Below are 22,373 nucleotides of genomic sequence, written 5' to 3' on the forward strand. Positions count from 1 at the left end.
TACCACAATAAAAAAAAAAGAATCAAAATAAAAGAAGAAAGGATATAGATAGTAAGAAATGGAGTATTTCCTGCCATAGCAGTAAACAAGAATGTCACAGTCATCAGTGATTCCAATCCTCCGGTGCAACCATGAAAGAGAAGAATACCTGTGGTCCAACAGCTATCACGCTGCCTCCATTCACTTCAAAGAACCAAGGATGTAAAAAAATGCAGGATGCTGGCCCCAGGTAGCTGAGATGCATATGAACAGAATGATTTCAGTAAGCCCAGACTCTTGCATCTTCCATACATAGAAAAGTGCTAAATTCATTAACTTGAGATATTTCATTAAGTAACCATAATCTTTGACGTTCGGACTACCTGCCCCTTGTTGCAAATTTCTATATAGCCTAACTCCTCCCCACCACCTTCTCGGAACACTTCTCTCAGGGTTACTTGAGATGCTGTCTCCCAGGTCTGAAGTCCTAAAAATTTCCACCAAATAAAACATGACTCTCAACTTTTAAGTTGTAACTATTTTTCAATTTGACAGTAGTGAAGATTCCAGTTCACACCACACATGATTTTTGCACTTAGCTCAGAAAAAAAGTAAACAAATTTACAAAATAAAATTGGGACTTTTAGTGAGGGGGAAGAAGGTCTTGCCACGCCTCTGAGAGGAAACAGGCAGCGTTGATCAGAAGCACTTTCAGTTTATGAGAGAATGGCAAGGACGCTGACTATCTTGACGTCTCCAACACCATTCTCCACTGCTAAGAGCATGATCTGGCTGTTACTGTCTCTCCTGCTTCTCTCCCGCCTTGGCCCAGGTAAATGCTGAACTATACCCACGTAGTCATTCATGTTTGACTCCTGGTTTTGTGCAGTCTGCGTGATCTAAATCACCTGCATTTTGGTGTCTGTCTGTATCTCTGCTAAGGGATCCGGTGGGGCTCACAGAGGTGCCTGATAAACTGCCATTGCCTCTCAACTTAAAAGCTTACCACCTGAGATCATTTAGAGTTAACAGCTTCAACTGTGTCTGCATTTAAATGAATTATACGCTGGGGCATGGGAAATGAGCTTTTCTAAGACACGACTGGGGTTTATAGCCAGCATGTTGTGATACAAAGATAGCTAAGGTTAAGAAAAGGAGCCTTCTCACCAGAGTAGCTACTATCTTACTGTGTGATCACAAGTAGGTTACATGTTCTTTCTTAGCCTCATCGAAAATATTGAAAATCTATGGTTTGGCTTAGCTGAAATTTCTGAACCCAACTAAAACACTCAAAATAGTGTTCACGGTTTTTGCGTACTGTGAAAAAACTACTCTCCAGCTTTCCTTTCCTTTGATGCAAATCAGGGACTAGCTAGTCCAGCAATACTTACTCTGCCAGACAGGAATTCTCAGATCCTACATGCTTCTCATTCCCTGCTATCCATTATGTGGAAAACTTGAAGGTTCATGTCAGGTTTTGGGGAAACACGAGTGGTCCACTGGGGCCGAAGTACAGGAAGGGGCAGGAGACAAGACAAGAAAGCTATCCCAGAACTAGCCCAGGGTAGCAGGTAAAAATAGTTAATATCCATTTTGGGCTTGTACTGTTCCAGGCACTGGGTCAAATGCTATACTTACATCATATACATATGCTTTTTGACACTTCTAGGAGTCTGTACTATTATTATCTCCTTTAGAAATAACTCTCACAGATTTCATTAGCCAGTAGGTGGCAAGCTCTTGTGATAGTTTTGAGGAACAGTGACCGTTGAATCAAAATGGTAGCAGCACAAGAGAGAGGACAGAAGCAAGAATCGCCACAGGTGTAGAATTAGCTAGATTACCTGGCAATGGGAATGAAGTGGGGAGAGAGTTCATTGTCATCCAATAAACAATCATTGAGCACCTACTGGATGCCTGGCACTATTCTAGTTTCTGAGTGTACACCATGAATGAAGCAGAAAAAATTTTCAGCCCTCACGGAGTTAACATTTTAGCAGAGGAAGCAAGCTAAAAACAAAATAAATAAGTGAAACAAATAAGTATTTTGGATAGTGATAAATGATAAGGAGGAAATAAATCAAGCAAGGAAAGGAGAGATTAAATATTTGGACAGTGAAATTTCAGACAGAATAGCCAAAAAGTTTACAAAGTTGGGAGGGGGAGGAGGGAGCAGCTGTGATGAGAAGATGATTTCAATTTTGGACCTACTAATTTTAAGATGTTAGTGTGATATTCATGAGATTTCCTGAAAACAGCTGGAAATTTAGGACTAGACGTAGAGCTGAGGCTGGAGGCTTGGAACTCACAGCATAGAAATAATAAATAAAGCTAAGGAGAAAATTGTAAGGAGGACAGAAACTTGGGGGATATGTACAAGAGCAGAAAGAGAAAAAAAATTTACATTCAAGAGCTACTCCCTGGCCCAGGAGCCACGGAGGAAAAGACAAGAGATCCCTGTCTTTGCCTCATTGCAAAATTGAACTCATCTCTAGAATTCAATATTCTGAATGTCCTCAGGTTAAAATTCCCATTTTTCTCCACATTCCCATTAATATTTCTCATAAGGGCCCTATGAAATATACACTATTCCTCTCCCCACTTTAAGGAAGAGGAATGAAGGCGTACGACGCTTGAGTAACTCGTTTACTGTCACACTGCTGTGGGGGAAGTGAATGGTATAGGAAATGAAACATACTTGAATGTGTGTGCAGGTGTTCTGAGGTCCAGGAAGAAAGCAGTCATTTGCAAGGTTATAATTTAGGGAGACTGGCTCCAGAGTCTATTCATAACCATTTTACTATGCTGCATAGTTTACAAACAGCTATATATTCACATAAATATATTTGTAATTATAAACTGTGATACTAAGAAGATAATAAGCAGGGTACTGATGCTGAAAACTCGGCCTCTGTGCATTGGTGCCGAATCAAGTCTCAGAGACAGAGTTTTGGGTGAAGTAGAAAAGGATAGTTTTACTGGTTTGCCAGGAAAAGGGAGATACAGCAGGCTTCAGCTCTCAAAAAGCATGTGTCCCAACCTGGGAGGATTTGGTGAGGAGTTTTATAGCAAGGGTAGGATTGCCAATAAGATTAGGGTGTGTGCAGGGCCTGTACTATTTTAATCTGGTCTCAGATAATCTGATGAGTTTCTGTGGTTCCTTTAATCTGGCCTGAGGTGGTCTTCTAGAAGAGCTTCTCTGCTGCTGCTAAGTTGCTTCAGTCATGTCGAGACAGCAGCCCACCAGGCTCCCCTGTCCCTGGGGTGCTCCAGGCAAGAACACTGGAGTGGGTTGCCATTTCCCTCTCCAATGCATGAAAGGAAAAGTGAAAGTGAAGTGGCTCAGTCATGTCTGACTCTTAGTGACCCCATGGACTCCAGCCTACCAGGCTCCTCCGTCCACGGGATTTTCCAGGCAAGAGTACTGGAGTGGGTTGCCATTGCCCTCTTGAAGAGCTTCTCTAGTTCCTTTAATCTGGAATGAAGAATGCTGGCATTTTCCATTTGTTGGGAGTCTTAGTTCTATTAGTATAAAGAGCTCAAAAATATTGTTGTGCATCCCTTAAGGCAGAACCAGGACCCTGCCCCAAGGCTGCACCATTGTTTTTAACTGCTCCTCCCTTGCGTCTGCATCCCTTCCCTTTCCAGATTAGCAACTGTTATAATCTGCCCTTAGGAACTCAGGGAAGGTCATGAAAGTGAAAGTGAAGTCACTCAGTCTTTCTCTTTGCTACCCCCATGGACTGTAGCCTAACCAGGTTCCTCCGTCCATGGGATTTTCCAGGCAAGAATACTGGAGTGGGTTGCCATTTCCTTCTCCAGAAGATCTTCCCAACTGAGGGACTGAACCCAGGTCTCCTGCATTGTAGGCAGATGCTTTACCATCTGAGACACCAGGGAAGATTCAAAGGTCATGAAGACTGGACTCTATTCCCTACAAACAAGATATGCAGGACAGAAAGGCTTCTGTGTCCATGAGCCCCACAGGGTCCTGCTTGGTTTCAGGACCATGGGATAGAAAAACAAGACGACCTGCTTTAGATAGAGGTGGTGTGGAAAGGATTTTCTGGAAAGGTAGCATCTCAACTGATATTTAAAGAGAAGTCAAACAAGGGAAGAGTCTAATGAAGAAGCATTCAAAGCAGTGGACATTACATGTGCAAAGGCCCTGGTGCAAGGAAGAGCTCAGAATGATTAAGGGAGGGAAAGAAAACCACTGTGACTAGAGTATGGCACAAATAAAATCAGTCTTGAAGCAAGCATGAAGGAAGATGACTCATGCCAGCCTATATTCTTTCAAAGGGCCAGACACCGTAACTTGCTCCTTTTAGGAAATTTAGCTGTAAAGATAAACCATGTTAAGAAATAATTCCAATAGGTATAATTGAGATCAAACATCATCATGCCCTGGAGAAAATGAATCTCACTTGCTTCTACATTTAATTCTTTCTAGGTGGGAACTTATCAAATGTTAGCTGCCAAGTCACTTCAGTCATGTCTGACTCTGTGCCACCCCATAGACGGCAGCCCACCAGGCTCCCCCTCCCTGGGATTCTCCAGGCAAGAACACTGGAGTGGATTGCCATCTCCTTCTCCAGTGTATGAAAGTGAAAAGGGAATATGAAACATTATCAAATGTTAGTATGCATACAAAGTACTAGGGGATCTTATTATAATGCTGATTCTGGAAAGGAGACTAATTCTCTGCATTTATGACAAATTCTCAAGCAACACCAGCGCTGTTCCATGGGCCACATGTAAGACTTTAGTCATAATGGGGTTGGAAGGATGGAGAAATAAGAACTAGTTCTTTGAGTGTGTTTGCAAGAAGCAGATACAGGTATTCTGATGTGCAAGAGAGAATAGTAGTAGGAAATATATGTTACAACCAATACACATGGGCCAACCAAATGATTCTGAGGTTTTGAGCCAAAAACTTTGCAGGTTTTTCTGCTCACAGACTATAATCCAATGACTCCCCTTCCCCTGAGCAGCATTATCTACTTCTTACCAACCATCCACACCTATCAATGTTTATTGTTGCTCACCACGGGCAGAGAGTTGTTTTACATTTTGTCATTATCATCAAGAACGACTGGGTCTTTCCACTTCTCAGAATCTGCAATCAGTGCCCCCTGGACTACCAGCCTTCCAAGCCTCCCAGTTTTCCATCTCACTCCAGATCTATCCTCAGTTGTGTCTCCATGCACAAGCAGACTGTTGTCTTTCTTCCGTTTTTTGTTTTTGTTTTTTGTTTTTTTCATTAAGGTGCAATTCACAAAACATAAAATAACAATATTAAAGTGTACAAATTCAGTGACAGTAAATTCACAGCATTGGGCAACCATTGCTCCAGAACATTTTATCACCCCAAAAGAAAACCTTGTACTCATTAAGCAATCCCTTCTCATTTCCCTCCCCAACTATCCCCCCTTCAAACATTAATCTGCTTTCTGTCTCAATGAGTTCACCTATTCTGGACATTTCATATAAATGAAATCATGTATTCTGTGAATTTTTATGTCTAACTTCTTTCTCTTAGTAAAATGTATTCAAGGTTTATTCCTATTGTATCATGTATTGATACTTCATTCCTTTTAGTTGCTGAATGATATTCCACTGTATGTGTGTACCATAACTTATTCATCCACACACCTCCTGATGGACACTTGTATTGTTTCCAGCTTTTGGCTTTTTCAAATAGTGCTATTATGAAGACTTTTGTACAAGTTTTTGTTTTCAGTTCTTCTGGGAATGAAACTGCTGGATCATATGATAATGCTGTACTTAATTTTTTGAGGGATCACTGAACAGTTTTTCCACAGTGGCTGTACCAGTTTGCATTCCCACCAGCAATGTGTTCTAATTTCTCCACATCCTTACCAACACGTATTTTTCAATTATTTTTATTGTTGTTATTATTATTAGTCACCATCTTAGTAGATATAAAGATATTTCATAGAGGTTTTTGATTTGCATTTCCCTCACAGTTAATGATATTGAGCATCTTTTCGTGTGCTTATTGGCTACTCATATATTTTCTACCCTCCTTCTGAACTTGTTTCATGCTGAGCTGAAACAGCCCAGTATATTTCTCTTTCCTTTAGATAGGCCTGAGCCAGTCCCCTAGGTTAGATTACCCAAAGTTTCTCTGCCATTTTTCCAGAATCAACTCAGTCTTACCTGTTTTCTTTATTCCTTCTCATTTCTCAAAAATACTCCATTTTTCTTCAGTTCAGTTCAGTTCAGTCACTCAGTCATGTCTGACTCTTTGCAACCCCATGAATTGCAGCACGCCAGGCCTCCCTGTCCATCGCCAACTCCCAGAGTTCACCCAGACTCATGTGCATCGAGTCAGTGATGCCATCCAGCCATCTCATCCTCTGTCGTCCCCTTCTCCTCCTGCCCCCAATCCCTCCCAGCATCAGAGTCTTTTCCAATGAGTCAACTCTTCGCATGTCTTACTACATTCAAAAAAAAAAAAAAAATCATTCAGATAATTATTCAAGACACTTCACATTCTAATCTTAACCTATGCAGTATTCCAGGTTCCCTGGGCTAGATTCTGAGGGCAAAATAAGCTGATGAAGACACTATCCATGTTCCCAGAGTGAGTGAAACTTGTAAACAAACATACCCCAAACTTCTGCTGAGTCAACATCCACACCAGAGGATGAGCAAGGCCTCAGCACCAACCCCATACTCCAAGTGGCCCCCAGTGACTAACAAGAGAACTTCCCATGTATCCCTAAAGCAGCCTTGTGTTGCAGTCATGAGGCATCTTCCCAATTCTTAGTTTCTTCTGGTTCTAGTCCTAACAAAATCTGCTATCAGCTGAACCACTTAGGGGAGACCTCAGTGTTCTGCAGAGAACATCAATAGTCATGCCAAAGATACAGATCTAGGACATTCCCAAAGCACCAGTGCTGATTCCAGGTAGAGTAGAGAAAAAGACCTTGTGCTCTCTGGGCCATACTGCATCATCTGGACCCCAAAACAGCTCTCCTTCAGTCCAAAGTCTTTCAGAGTAGCTTTTGAACTTTTTCAAAAGTAATTGTGAGCTTTTTCAAAAGCAGTTTCTGACCTTCACCTTCCTTGAGCACAAGGGTTTAAATCTTATTCTTAGACCTGCAGGGAACAACTCCTACCAACCCCTTCTCCTCCTTCTACAACTTTTCCTCTTCTCCCACTACAAACTCCTTTCTACTCTCCTGGACTGATGCAAAACCCCACAAATATAAGCAATTTGAACTTACCCTTAAAAGATAAATAGGAGCTCACCTGATGGGAAAATGTGGGCAAGGTGTCTCAGTCAAAGGGAACAACAGAGCAAAGAAAGAGCGGGGCATTCTTGAAATAATCAAGCAATGAAAGATCTCTTGTTTTTATTCAAAGCCATACTACAACAGTATCTTCTCTGTGATGTGTTTTCCTGACAACCTCCAACCCTTCCTGCCCCATCATTTTCACTATTTGCGCTCCCATGCAGAGTAAGTACATCATGAGAAACGCTTGGCTGGAAGAAGCACAAGCTGGAATAAAGATGCCAGGAGAAATATCAATAACCTCAGATATGCAGATGACACCACCCTTATGTCAGAAAGTGAAGAGGAACTCAAAAGCCTCTTGATGAAAGTGAAAGAGGAGAGAGAAAAAGTTGGCTTAAAGCTCAACATTCAGAAAACAAAGATCATGGCATATGGTCCCATCACTTCATGGGAAATAGATGGGGAAACAGTGGAAACAGTGTCAGACTTTATTTTGGGGGGCTCAAAATCACTGCAGATGGTGATTGCAGCCATGAAATTAAAAGACGCTTACTCCTTGGAAGGAAAGTTATGACCAACCTAGATAGCATATTAAAAAGCAGAGATATTACTTTGCCAGCAAAGATCCGTCTAGCCAAGGCTATGGTTTTTCCATTGGTCATGTATGGATGTGAGAGTTGGACTATGAAGAAAGCTGAGCACTGAAGAATTTATGCTTTTGAACTGTGGTGTTGGAGAAGACTCTTGAGAGTCCCTTGGACTGCAAGGAGATCCAACCAGTCTATTCTAAAGGAGACCAGATCTGGGTGTTCATTGGAAGGACTGATGCTGAGGCTGAAACTCCAATAGTTTGGCCACCTCATGCAAAGAGTTGACTCATTGGAAAAGACCCTGATGCTGGGAGGGACTGGGGGCAGGAGGAGAAGGGGACGACAGAGGATGAGATGGTTGGATGGCATCACCAACTCGATGCACATGAGTCTGGGTGAACTCTGGAAGTTGGCGATGGACAGGGAGGCCTGGCGTGCTGCGATTCATGGGGTCACAAAGAGTTGGACACGACTGAGTGACTGAACTGAACTGAGAGCATATACCTCTTATCACCTTGATATTTATTGGACTCAAAATTGTGCTAAAAGCTAGGGTTACAGAGATAATAAGCATAATCCCTACACTCAAGAGTATGGAAAATAGAGGAAAGCAACCTCATAATTATGGCTAAGAGAAAGAAACACTTGATACTGAGTGTGCAGGGTGAAATTAGTGATGCGAGGGCAGTATGGAAGCAAACTCTTTCCTAGGTCTCTGCCTAACTTGCCACACCATAGCTACGTGTTTACCTGTCAGGCTTCTCTACCACAAGGTGAGCCCAGAAGACAAACAGTGTCTTATTCATATTTGTATTCACAGTCATCAGCCCAGATACTAGTATATAAAAGGAATCTAATAAATATGCTCTGAATGCCATGATTTCTAAGGCTTTTACTCACTGAATTGGCATACAGCTGAGCAAATAGTAAAATGATTGCTAAATAAATGAAGGATTTCAATCTGTAAAAACAAAGGAAGCTAAAAGTCTGTGCTAGACAAAGAAGAACAGTTCCTGAAGAGTCCTTGGGCCACAGGATACGCCGAGATTCCTTACCAAGAGGAACTGGACCTAAACATCCTTGGCACAGAAACTCTGAGATAAGGAGTGCAGATGTACTCATTCACTTAACAGTATTCATGCACATGCTCAGTCATGTTCGACTCTGCAACCCCACGGACTGCAGACTACCAGGTTCATCTGTTTGTGGGATTTTGCAGGCAAGAATACTGGAATGGATTGCCATGCCTTCCTCTAGGGAATCTTCCCAACCCAGGGACTGAACCCACATCTCTTGTGTCTCTTGCACTGCAGGCAGATTCTTTTCCACTGAACCACCAGGGCCTACTATGTGCCAAGCACTGTTCAAGAATGTCCACCACAGTGAACAAGACAGACAAAAATTCTTGCTTTCATGGAGATTATATTCTAGTGGAAGGGGAAAAGAACATAAAACAAATATGCTAATTACAAAGTGTGGTAGACAATATTACAGAGAAAAACAAATTCAAAGGCAGTGAGTGTACAGCAGTGAGAACTGGTGGTGAGGAAAGTGTGGTCATAGAAGACCTCCTTGAGAGGGCAAGTTTGAGTTAAAGACCTTATGGAGACGAAAGAGTGAGTCATGTGGACACCTGGGGGAAGGGCATTCCAGACAGAGGCAAGTACAAGTGTACAGCCCTGGCCTTGCCAGGAAGAACCAGGCCGGCATAATGTGAGCTGGGAAGGAAAGAAGGTGGAGAGTTATAGGAAATTAGGCCAGAGAGAAAAAGAATCAGATCATTTTGTTCCTCATAGAAAGTGACGTCACTCAGTCATGTCCGACTCTTTGTAGCCTGCCAGGCTCCTCCATCCATGGGATTTTCCAGGCAAGAGTCCTGGAGTGTGTTGACATTTCCTTCTCCAGGGGATCTTCCCAACCCAGGGATCGAACCCAGGTCTCCCACATTGCAGGCAGACTCTTTACCATCTGAGCCACCAGGGAAGCCCTTGTCCCACATAGGCCATTGCAATTATTTTGTTTTGCTTTTTGTTGTTCAACCGCTTTTACTGAAATAGAGAAAACTGCAAATCCTAAGTGTCAGTTCAATGAATCATCATAAAATGAACAAATCTGTGTATCCAGACATAGGTTAAGAAATAGCACATAACCAGCAGCCTAGAAAGCCCCCGCTATGCTCCCTCCTACTTGCTCTCCCTCCCTCCTCTGCAAAGGTAACCCTATCCCAACTTTTAAAAGAATAGATTTATTTTGCTTGTTTTTAAACTTTAAATAAATGGAAGCACGCCATTGTATTCTATTTGTATCTGAATTTTCTTTTTTTCACTCAAGATTTTGGTCGTGATATTCGTGTGTGTTATTCTAAGAGGGAAGAAGGGCCAAATGACAAACAACATTATGTTACAATGCTGATGGAAAAATGTAGTAAGAGGTGAAAAGTAGTGTTCATGTGACAGGCATGCATATGACAATTTGAGAGAGAGGAAGTGTGAGCTTACCCAGGAGTTGAGCACAAAAATCCTAAGAGACATTTCCTCCCCTACTCAGATTCTCTCCTGAGAACTAAGGGGTCTTAAGAAAGCTGAGGTTGTGATAATAGTTGTGATTGTTCAGTCTCTAAATCACATACAACTCTGCGACCTCATGGACTGCAGCATGCCAGGCTTCCCTGTTCTTCACCATCTCCCAGAGCTTTCTTAAACTTATATTCATTGTGTTGATGATGCCATCCAACTATCTCATCCTCTGTTGTCCCCATCTCCACCTGCTATCAATCTTTCCAGCATCAGAGACTTTTCCAATGAGTTGGCTCTTCGCATCAGGTGGCCAAACTATTGGAGCTCCAGCTTCAGCATCAGTCCTTCCAATGAACATTCAGGGTTGACTCCCTTTAGGATTGACTGGTTTGATCTCCTTGCCTGTCCAAGGGACTCTCAGGAGTCTTCTCCCAGCATTCTAATTCAAAAGTATTAATTTTTCAACACTCAACCTGCTTTATGGTCCAATTCTCACATCCGTACATGACTACTGGAAAAACCATAGCTCCAACTATAAGGACCTTTGTCGGCAAAGTGATGTTTCTGCTTTTTAATATGCTGTCTAAGTTTGTCATAGCTTTTCTTCCAAGGAGCAAGCATCTTTCAACTTCATGGCTGCAGTCACTTTCTGTAGTGATTTTGGAGTCCAAGAAAATAAAATATGTCACTGCTTCCACTTTTTCCTCATCTATTTGCCATGAAGTGATGGGAACAGATGCCATGATCTTAGCTCTTTTTTTAATGTTGATCTTCAAGCCAGCTTTTTCACTCTCCTCTTTCACTCTCATCAAGAAGTTCTTTAGTTTCTCTTCACTTTCTGCCATTAGACTGGTATCATCTGCATATCTGAGGTTGCTGATATTTTTCTGGGCAATCTTGATTCCAGGTTGTAATTCCTCCACCCTGGCATTTCACATGATGTACTCTGCATATAAGTTAAGTAATTAGGGTGACAATACACAGGCTTTACATATTTCTTCCCCAATTTTGAACCAGTCTGTTGTTCTACGCCCAGTTTTAACTGTTGCTTCTTGTCTTGCATATAGCTTTCTCAGGAGACAGATAAGGTGGTCTGATATTCCCATCTCTTTAAGAATTTTCCACAGTTTGTTGTGATCCACACAGTCAAAGGCTTTAGCGTAGTCAATGAAGCAGAAGTAGATGTTTTTTTCTGGCATTCTCTTGCTTTCTCTGTGATCCAGCGGGTGTTGGCAATTTGATCTCTGATTCCTCTGCCTTTTCTAAATCCAGCTTGAACATATGGAGGTTCTCAGTTCACATATTGCTGAATCCTAGTGGTAATTGTTACTTATTCATTGATTCACTCAAATGTTTCCAGATCCTACTTTGTGTCAGGCTCTGTGCTCAGATATAAAGATAATTAAGATAACTATTAAATAAGATGATTAAGTTAAGATAACAAGAGAATAGAAGGCTACAAAATAGTATGATAAATGCTAGGAATTTGGCAAAGGATGTTAAGGAAGAATCTTCTTTAAAAATTATTGTAACCATTTCACCTTTTTTGCTCAAACATTAATGGCTCTGAGATAGGCTCATGAGAGTGTAACCATTACATGTTACTTTGAAGTTACATGTATTAATTTTATACTTACCAGTTTTTATCTTCTCAACTCCTAGACAATTATCTTTTGGGAGCAGAAAAGATATCTTCTGGTATCATGCAAGGAGCACAAAATAGTTAGAGTCAAAGGAGGTGGATCTGAATCCCAACTCTGTTATTCTTTAGCTGGGCAACCCTAGGAAAATTAGTTAACTACTCTGTGCCTCAGATCCTTGTCTGCAAATAGATATGATAATATTCATCCTACTTGTCAAAATTGTTGTCAGTATCAGATGAAATAAAGTATAAGAACTGTAAATTCCTATTAGTCCTTTAAATCTCACAAGCCTACTACGTTGAACACAGCAGTGTGGCATCTAGCTGGTCACAGGTAGACTGGCTGGGACCAACTACTCATCAACCAAGGGTGCCAGGCATTTTGTTGGTGGAGCCTCTGTGATTGTCTACTTCAGCACTCCTCCCAACCCTTTTCCTCTTCATCTTATCTTTGGGCTTCGGTGTCAGTGAGCTCTAACAGACTGGCAGCATAAGGAGAAAGGGTGTGGGAAGTAGGGGCAGGGAAGGGAAAGTCACAACAGTTTCCTTTCTGTGTTCACAGGGAACTCAGTTTCAGAAGCCAGCTCACCCCCACTGGTTGTGAACGGGGTCCTGGGGGAGTCTGTAACTCTTTCCTCAAACTTTACTGCGAAAGAGAATATCATGTCCATCACCTGGCTTCACAAGGGAAACTCTGTCATCTTCATATCGCCAAAAGAAGCAAAAATACAGGTGACTGATCCAAAACGGAAAGATCAACTGAATGTCACCAAGTCCTACTCCTTGCAGATCAACAATCTGACAATGGCAGACGTGGGACATTACCGTGCCCAGATAACCACATCAACCTCTTATCTGAACACCGATTATAACCTGCAGATCTTCAGTGAGTCAAAACTTGGGCTTAATTTTGTATGGACTTAAAAATAGTATATATTTCAATTCTATGTGACTGCAAATATGCACTATAGACTTGTGGTAAAAAGTATGGCATTTGGAGCTAGACTGAGGTCCAGAAACAAAACAATTCAATGACACTGCACAGCAGTTAGTGACAGAGCTGAGATTAGAACCTAAATCTTATGATTCCTTGACCCTGTACCAGGTTCCATTATGCTTGTTGAGACAAGTTTCTTCTGTGACTATTTAGAAGACCAAGTACAACTTCTGCAACAACCGCACTCTTGAGACTGAATGCCAATACATTCCCAGGGCATTTTGGAGTGCCTCTCCTTCAAAAGCATATACACAAAAACAGATGTAAGGTACACAAACATGTTTGTTTTACAATTGTGCAAAGGAATTTTAAGATAAAAACTACTGGCTTTTTAAAACATTGATCAATTAATCTGTGTGTACTAAGCTAGGGATAGCAAAGATTTGATCTTATGGGCCAATATCAATTAATTGGGAGTAACTGCCTAAGATTTGGAGAAGAAAAGGACAACCCACTCCAGTGTTCTTGCCTGGAGAATCCCAGGGATGGCAGAGCATGGTGGGCTGCCGTCTATGGGGTCGCACGGAGTCGGACACGACTGGGGCAACTTAGCAGCAGCAGCAGTAGCCTAAGATTCAGTGTTAAGAAAAATGTGAGTCATGTTAAGTTTATTCACTGAGTCAACAGTATTTGTTAACCATGAATGATGTTCGAGACTCTGTTTTAGTCCCTTGAGATACATCAGTGAACAAAACAAAGATCTCTGACCTCATCATGGGGCTGACATTCTGGGTAGAGGATATGGCGGCAATAATGAAAATACACATTATATATGAACAAAGAACACAATAAGTAAGCCATGAGACAAACTCATGGCAAAAGAGATTAGAACAACATAAGGACCACCAGAAATGCCAGAAAGCAGCAGTCTGTTTTAAATGGAGGGGTCATAATAAGCCTCATTGAGAAGATGACATTAGAGCCAAAGCCAGTTGGAGGCGAAAGAGTGGGCCATGCAGATATCTGAGGGAAGAGCTATCCAGCACAGGCCCTCCCTGTGCCTGGCAGGCTCAAACATCAACAAGCAGAGTAAGAGAGAGTAACAGGAAACGAGGCCAGTAAGGAAATAGGGAACCACGTCATCTAAGGCTCTGGGAGCCTTCACAAGGACTTTGGCTTCTACTTTTCAGGGGTGGAGAACAACTGGAGGATATTTTTGGACATGTTGACTTGGGGATATACATTATATTCAGGTGGAAATGTCAAGCAGGTAATTATATATTCATCAAGTGGAGTCAGATATCAATATAGGTTTTTGAGGTCAGCAATAGACATTGGTTGAAGGAGGTAAATATTCAAGCCAAACATTTGCCATTGCTGTGCTATGTGCTATCTCATTTAAGCCTCATAATTATCCAAGAAGTAGGTATTATTGCCCAGTTTTACAGATGAAGAAATTGGGGCAAGCAGAGACTAAAATTCGTGGTCATGTAGCCAGTAAATGACAAAGCCGTGATTCTAACCTAGGTCTTCCTAACTCCAAATCCACTCTTGCCATGACATGAAAATTCCTTTCAGATAAGGTATGTTCCACAACCCCTACTCAGTTAGCTAAACTTAATGCTTTGCCTAATCTCTTCTAATGAGATAGTTGGAGTCATTCCTTTTTTTGGTGGGTCATCTTTATTTCAACCCTTGGGCCAAGTCTAGGTCAGAAGGTTTTCCTGTATTGCTTCTATGTTCACACTGATTCACAGCTGCTGACACAGTTTTAGGCAATGTTTTCTGGTCTCAGCTCTCAGAAGTATCTGTATCATGTGCATTCTCAAATGCCCAAATCTATTGCACTTCTTCCTTCCCATGAACTGCTTGCTTGCTCTGTTTCTTCACTCCTTCCTTCCCTAATTCTTTAGTTCTCAACACACAGCTTTCTGACTTGCTGACACTCTGCATCAAGACCTCTTCGTTATCATTTGAGGCAGCACCAGATCCAATGAGAACCACTATCCCAACAAAGCTGTGGGAAGCTTGGTTCTCCAAGTAAGTTAAGCTTTTATCTCCATCCCAGCTAGGAAAATTCTGATAATGGAGGAAACAGGGCTCATGCAGCTGCTCTTCTGGTTTCTGAACTGTCTAAGGCTGGGCTGCATAGTCTCCAAATTATCTTTACACAAGGGGCAGTGAACAAGGGCTAGAATGACCCCAGGAATAAACTAGAGCTCCAAAAATTAAAGTGATCAGCTCGAAATCACCTGACTAGCTGGCAGAAACTCCAGTCTTTCCCTTCCCTCTCTTCCACTGCCTACTCTGTCTCATATTGATGTCCCTCATCGTTTGGTCACCAGAGGCCTCAATCCCATCAATTAGGCAGCACACACAGAGTTATTTACAGCGTATACAGCAGTGTCAGGTGGGATACATGGAAACATGGAGGTGGTAGAGATTTTTCAGAGGGCCGAGCCAAGCCATTTGTCCTTCATCCAGGCCTCTTCTCTGCACACAGGACGACTGAGCAACTTACAAGTAGCCCATCACACCAAACGGTCTGAAAATAATACTTGTGAGATCCAGCTGACCTGCTCTGTGGAGAATCCAAATGATAACGTCTCATTCAGGTGGCAGGTTGCAGGAAATCCATATCATAGTGAAACAAATCTCTCTATATCCTGGGACCCTAAGAGCCTCAGTGAAGAGACCTACACCTGCATAGCTGAGAATCCTGTCAGCTCTTTATCCTCCTCTGTCTCTGACAAGAGTGTCTGTGAAGGTAAGTCTGTCTCAGGTCTCTCTGAGGGCCTTGAGTGTTGTGGGGTGTGGGGTGTCACTCATGCCCTCTATGATTCCTAAAACAGTGGCCCAATGGGAGACAGCTGAGTGATGCTGGGAGAGGACAGACACCCCATGGAGCTCTGTGTCTGTTACTCCTCTAGAGAGCTCTCCTTTTCCCTCCCCCTCCACCAACCATTTCTCTAAGCCTCCCAGACCCCAGGAGCAAAGTCCTTAGGAAGGCAAGATCGCTTGTTCTTTCTGTCTCTACCAGGCTCCACCCTGACCTATCTGCCTAAATGAGACTCCCACTTGCAGAAATCCTGCCCGGACCCCCAGAACCTCTGGGTATAGATGAACCCACCCAACCCCCAAAGATGGTCTAAAAGAGATGCAGTGGAGGCTCTAAATACCACTCTGGGCCTCACTCAATGCATCTCAAGTGCAACGTCTTTTTTTTTCTCTCTCTCTCTCTCTCTTTTCAGGTGTTATTAATGGGAAAAATGAATACCTGGATATCAGATGGATTATCATTGTGGTTGTTTTGACATGTATATTCTTCATTGCATTGATATTTATATTTGTTCAGAGGAGAAAAGTAGCAGGTTTTCCTTTCTTCTTATTGTTACTTCTTTCAGGCTTCAGAGACTTAGAATCTGGGGCTGTTACAAGACTCTGTCTTGCACAAGACAGATAAAGGGGGGGAAAGTGCAAACTCGGCTCAGTCAGTCCACTGGGACGACACTTGGGCTGTGAACACACATGTGCTAATCTCCTAAGGAGACTGTCCTACTAGAAAACGCAGGACCCAGCCTCAGGGTCTGCCTGCCCTCCCTTCTGGGTCCCTTTCCCACCACATCCTCTAGAGCAGGGGTCCCTGACACCCAGTACCAGTCTGGGGCCTCTTAGGAACCAGTTCACATAGCAGAAAGTCAGCAGTGAGCAAGCGAATGAAGCTTCATCTGTATTTACAGCCACACGCCATCACTCACATCACCTAAGCCCCACCTCCTGTAGATTAGGGGTGGCATTAGATTCTCATAAGAATGAGAACTCTAACCCTAAAGTCAGGGCAGACTATCTTGAGATTGCCACAAAATAGAAATAAAGTGCACAATAAATGTAATGTGTTTGAACCATCCCGAAACCACCCCCTCCACCAACCGTCCCGGGCGCCAAAGGGTTGGGGGCTGTTACTCCAGAGAGACACCTACAGGGGTAGAGGATGGAAGGCTTCTCTCACTACAGTCACATATTTCAGTTTTCCTGATTTTATTTTTCAGGTTTCTTTCAATTCTCTACTCAGCAAACCCAGTGTCCTGGTGAGCTTCCAGACTCTTAGTTCCCAGTCACTAAACAGATGGCAAGAGCCAAATGGAAATGAAGGGGGGTGATCAGAGGGCTAGATAATGAGAGAGGAGGTGGTCAGAATGTCACTATTCAGATGGACCAGATGGTACAAGGGAAGAAGACCTGGAATTGTGCAAGTCTATCCCCTGTGGGACCTACAGGGTCCCTTACAAGAAAGCAAACTGGTCACTCAGGCAATTTCTTGGGATGGGATTAGGGCCATTCCCCCATCCTGTCAATGGAGAGACTAAGTGCCAGTGAAAGGGCTCATGGCCTGTCCATTATCAGCAGCAGGCGTGGTGCAAAGGCAGGACTGGAGCATCAAATGCCCAAACGTGACTGCCTGACCCCGTCACTCTATTCAGCCAGGGTTTGGTATTGAGTTTGAAGTGAAAGTTGCTCAGTCATGTCTGACTCTTTGTGACCCCATGGACTGTACAGTCCCTGGAATTCTCCAGGCCAGAATACTGGAGTTGGTAGCCATTCCCTTCTCCAGAGGATCTTCCCAACCCTGGGATCAAACCCAGGTCTCCCGCATTGCTGGATTCTTTACCAGCTAAGCCACAAGGGAAGCCCAAGAATCTTCCCAAACCAGGAAGCAAGCCGGGGTCTCCTGCATTGCAGGCGGAATCTTTACCAACTGAGCTATGAGTCAGAAGCATGCATTCAAATTCTTATTTGATCATTTCCTGTAAATTTCCTGTGTAAATCTGCACCGAGGCAGTAAAACTTCCTCAGCCTCAAGTTTCTCATCTCTAATATAATCAAACCCACTCTAAGGAGCTCTGAAAAGTTGAACAGTATTAAATATGTGAGGCAATCTGGCTCCCTTATGCTCACCAGTGAGATTCTCTAGCTCCCGTGAAGCCAGTGCTGTTTTGTCCCAGAAGCTTCCCTTCCTGTGAATCTAGAGAGACTCTGAGGCTTTAGGGTAGCTCAAGACCATGTTCTCCCAGGAGATGAGGTCAGAAATAGATCAAATGGCTGAAAATGTTCTGGTTCAACCCTGAACTCCCAAGACTGGGAAAATGAATGTACCCTAAGGAAGGGCAATGTTTCAAATAACTACCTCTTTGGGGCCAGAGAGTGACGAGGGGTTGACAAGGTCCTGGGAGAGCAGAGCAGAGTCCTTCAGCCATTGACTGTGTCTTCCTGTGTTAACAGCAGAGACTGTGAGTAACTTAGAGTACGCTTCCTTCTCTTCAGGGAACACTGTGTATGCGCAGGTCACCCATTCAAACAAGGTGAGTACTTTCAGCTTTATACTCCATCACGGTCATTATTTACAGTCATTATTCATGAACTTGTCACAGTTATCTGACGAAATCCAAATGGTGTACACCACTGAGATGAAGTGAAGGCAATGACAAGAGTTATGTGTGGGACCTTTCTACACCATTTTGGTCTCACGCCAGTGGAATGTTTACTCATACCCTGCTTTACACTGCTTAATCTAACTATGCAATGCATCAGTAAGTCATATCCCTTCAGCTGACTTACAAGCTGCCTGGAAGTGAAAATTGTCTTCCTCTCTCTTCCCCTGTGTCTTAGCATGAAGCCCAGTAAATATCTGCTGGATGGATAAAGTTCAGTCAAGTTTGAGAGTTCCCAAAGGACACAATTCTGTATCAGGGGGCTTCTCATCCTTTTGTAGGGGAAATATCAGGGCTCAGAAGAGCCTCTTAAGAGAGAAAGAGTGACAAGAATTGGCAATCCCTCAACTGTGAAAGACACTAAAGGCATGAGCAGCCCTCGATCGTCCCCTCCCCTCTAGCGACATAACAGGATGGCCTTGGTCAGGCATCAGGAACTCCCCGCCATGCATCAGTAATTCCTCATCAGCCCCAAAATAAAGCACCTACAAATGGTGCATTTCTAAATAACACTACACATACTGGGAGACCAGTTCCACATCTAATGAAAAACAAGTCAAGAGAGGCAGCATTCTTCAATAATGGAAGCAGTGGTCTAGCTAGAAACCTTGGATTTCACAGCAAATCTCTCTTCAAAAAGCCCTTTACAGATGTTTGCAAGGAAGGCTCTTTAAAGACAGCAAACAAGAAGAGATGCTCTCACCTTAGTTATTTCAATTGCCTTTCCAGTTTTCTCTTGATGACAAGATGAATCACTCACAACAAACCAAGAATCTAATCTCCAACAAATTTGCTAACTTTTTCTTTAGCAAAACATGGTACTTTGGAGAGTTTCAGAGGTTTTGATAACACCCTAGATATACCCTAATTCATTTAAAATGCCAAAAACTATGAGCACAGGGGACTTCTGTTATCATCAGGCTTTTTATTCCAAGCAGAGCCATTCTTTTTTTTTTTTAATTGTTTTTTTTTTAATGTAATTCACTCTTCCTTTTTTTTTTTTCTGTTTTATTTATTTATTTTTTATTGGTTTTGCCATACATTGACATGAATCCACCACAGGTGTACATGCGTTCCCAAACATGAACCCCCCTCCCACCTCCCTCCCCATAACATCTCTCTGGGTCATCACCACAAGCAGAGCCATTCTTAAGACAAGGTATTCCTATTCTAACAGTTCTCCATGCTCAAGGAGACCCCAATGACATGATGACGAGGCTATTAGAATCACAGGGGCAAAATAGAGCAGGCAATACCTCCAGTTATAGGTAGTAAAGATCTGAGACCAAAGATGTAATACAATAACCATTTGGTAGTGTAGGTTAGTTTTTCTTTTTCTTTTTTTTTTTTTTTTTTTTGACTGCATTAGGTATTTGTTGCTGCTCACAGTCTTTCTGCAGTTGCAGTGAGCAGGGCTCACTCACTAGCTGCAGTGTGTGGGATTCTCATTTTGCAGTGGCTCCTCTTGTTACAGAGCATGGGCTCTAGGGTGCACAGACTTCAGTAGTTGTGGCGCATGAGCTTAGTTGTCCCATGGCATGTAGCATCGATCCTCCCAGATCAGAAATCAAACTCATGTCCCCTGCCTTGGCAGGCAGATTCTTAACTGGTGGACCACAAGGGAAGTCCTTGTAGGTTAGTTCTTAAAAATGGAGGAGAGAGAGTAGAGTTGGATGTAGGACAAGAATGCTTTCTTTCCTTCACATCACCTGCCAACAAGGTCACCCTTCTGTCTTTCTCTGGTTCATGAGCCCATTGGTTTACTGGAGTGTTGTGCTTCAGTTTGGGGCTCAGGAAAGATGACTAATCCTTCACCAATTTGAGAGCTAGTGGTGCTTGATTTCCAGTTCCTCTTGCTAAACACTCCATAGCCTTCCTCCTGAAGAATTTTAACATCATCCCTCTTTTGTCACACTGCCTTTCCCAAGAATATATCTGTTTGCATGAGTTTATATCTCTTTATGTGAATATATGTATGCATGAGTACATATCTCTTTATGTAAGCCAAATCAATATGATTGTGTTCTACAGGAAACAAAAAGCTCAAATCCTGTGAAAAACTATGACTCCACCACAATCTACTCTGAAGTTAATCATCCCCAAGAGGTAAGCCCATAATTGCCAGCTGTTCTTACATTCTTATCTCTCTTCTCACACCTAAGATTTCACAAATATAGTAATAGTAAAGGGAACATTTTACAGATGCCAGAAATACAGGATACAGAAAGTCTCAGGGCACACCTAAAACACATCCAGGAAGTTATCTTGTATTAATATTAGGATCACCACACTTAACTGAGTTTTTAACCTACTTTTTAAAAATATAGATCTGTTTGTTTATTTTTATTTGAAGTATAGTTGATTTACAATGTTATGCCAATATCTGCTGTACAGCAAAGTGATGTGAGCTACTTATTTTTCTTTTAATTTAATCTTACCTTAGGCTGTGAATATCCCTATCTGCCCACGGTGGTTTCCAGACACCTCTATAACCACGAGGAACAGCCTGACACTCTGGTTTCTGTTGACCTTCTTTATTTTTCTCTTTTTCCTATTAGAGGAAGACCATTTATTCCAAGACAACTGCCCATCGCAACGTCGTGTAAGTTTCTGAAAGACTTCAAAGGAATTTCAGAATTACATATCTGCTCCTGATCCCGTGAGAAAGAACAGAGCTTGGTTTCTGCCTGACAACATAATTTGAATATCTAGGATTATCAGACTTGAATCTGCTTACCCAGATCAAACATTTAAGGAATAACATCATTTCCAGAATGTGACCCAAATAACATTTCCTAATCTGCTCCAGGCCAAAATATACATCAGATAATATGCCTGCAAAAATTCTCAAAAAGATACTAGCAATCTGAATTCAACAAGACATTGAAAAGATCATACATCATGATCAAGTGGGATTTATCCCAGGGATGCAAGGATTTTCAATATCTGCACATCAGTCATTGTGATACACTACATCAACAAATTGAAGGATAAAAATTATATGGTCATCTCAATAGATGTAGAATAAGCTTTTGGCAAAATTCAACACCCAGTTATGATTTTTAAAAAACTCTTGGGGAGGGTGGTGGGAGGGGGGTTCAGTATGGGGAATACATATACACCTGTGGCTGATTCATGTTAATATATGGCAAAAACCACTACAATATTGTAACATAATTAGCCTCCAATTAAAATAAATAAATTTTTAAAAATAAATAAATAAAACTGAAAAAAAACCTCTCCATAAAGTGGTCACAGAGGGAAACTACCTTAACATAATAAAGGCTATATATGACAAACCTTGGAGAAGGAAATGGCAACCCACTCCAGTATTCTTGCCTAGAGAATCCTGTGGACAGAGGAGCCTGGTGGGCTGCTGTCCATGGGGTGGCACAGAGTCAGACATGACTGAAGCAACTTAGCATGTGACAAACCTGAAACTAACATCATACTCAACAGTTAAGCTGAAAGCATTTCTTCTAAGATCAGGAACAAGACAAGGATGTCCACTCTCACCACTTTTATTCAAAATAGTTTTAGAAGTACCAACCATGGCAGTCAGAGAAGAAAAGAAAAGAAATCCAAATTCGAAAAGAAGTAAAATCATCACTGTTTGCAGATGACATGATACTACACATAGAATATTCTAAAGATGAGACCAGAAAACTGCTAGAGCTCATCAGTGAATTTGGTAAAGTTGCAAGATACAAAATTAATGCAGAGAAACCTGTTACATTTCTATACACCAACAACAAAAGATCAGAAAGATAAATTCAAGAAATAATCCCATCTACCACAGCATCAAAAAGAATAAAATACTTAGGAATAAATCTACCTAAGGAAACAAAAACCTGTACTTCAAAAACTATAATACACTGATGAAAGAAATCAAAGACCACACAAGCAGATGGAAACATATACTGTGTCCTTGGATTGGATGAATCAACATTGT

General features: G+C 42.1%; 1 protein-coding gene across 1 annotated transcript; it reads left to right on the plus strand.

Moving 5' to 3' along the window:
- The first annotated feature begins 705 nt into the window (after positions 1–705).
- SLAMF6 (SLAM family member 6) lies at positions 706–22,022 on the plus strand. Its single transcript, XM_052637935.1, has 9 exons — positions 706–811; positions 12,558–12,881; positions 15,436–15,699; positions 16,184–16,303; positions 16,982–17,020; positions 18,213–18,292; positions 20,453–20,527; positions 20,980–21,023; positions 21,956–22,022. The coding sequence occupies exons 1-9, from the start codon at positions 706–708 to the stop codon at positions 22,020–22,022; spliced, it is 1,119 nt and encodes a 372-aa protein (XP_052493895.1).
- Positions 22,023–22,373: the final 351 nt, after the last annotated feature.

Source organism: Budorcas taxicolor, chromosome 3 (assembly GCF_023091745.1).
Source record: "Budorcas taxicolor isolate Tak-1 chromosome 3, Takin1.1, whole genome shotgun sequence".
NCBI classification, from domain to species: Eukaryota; Metazoa; Chordata; class Mammalia; order Artiodactyla; family Bovidae; genus Budorcas; species Budorcas taxicolor.

Bases quoted from the DNA above. Each gene is read 5' to 3' on its own strand.
- SLAMF6 (XM_052637935.1), top strand. From the start codon at position 706: ATGGCAAGGACGCTGACTATCTTGACGTCTCCAACACCATTCTCCACT. The intron at 12,882-15,435 runs GTGAGTCAAAAC...CTCTGCACACAG, and splicing joins TTATAACCTGCAGATCTTCA to GACGACTGAGCAACTTACAA. The intron at 15,700-16,183 runs GTAAGTCTGTCT...CTCTCTTTTCAG, and splicing joins TGACAAGAGTGTCTGTGAAG to GTGTTATTAATGGGAAAAAT.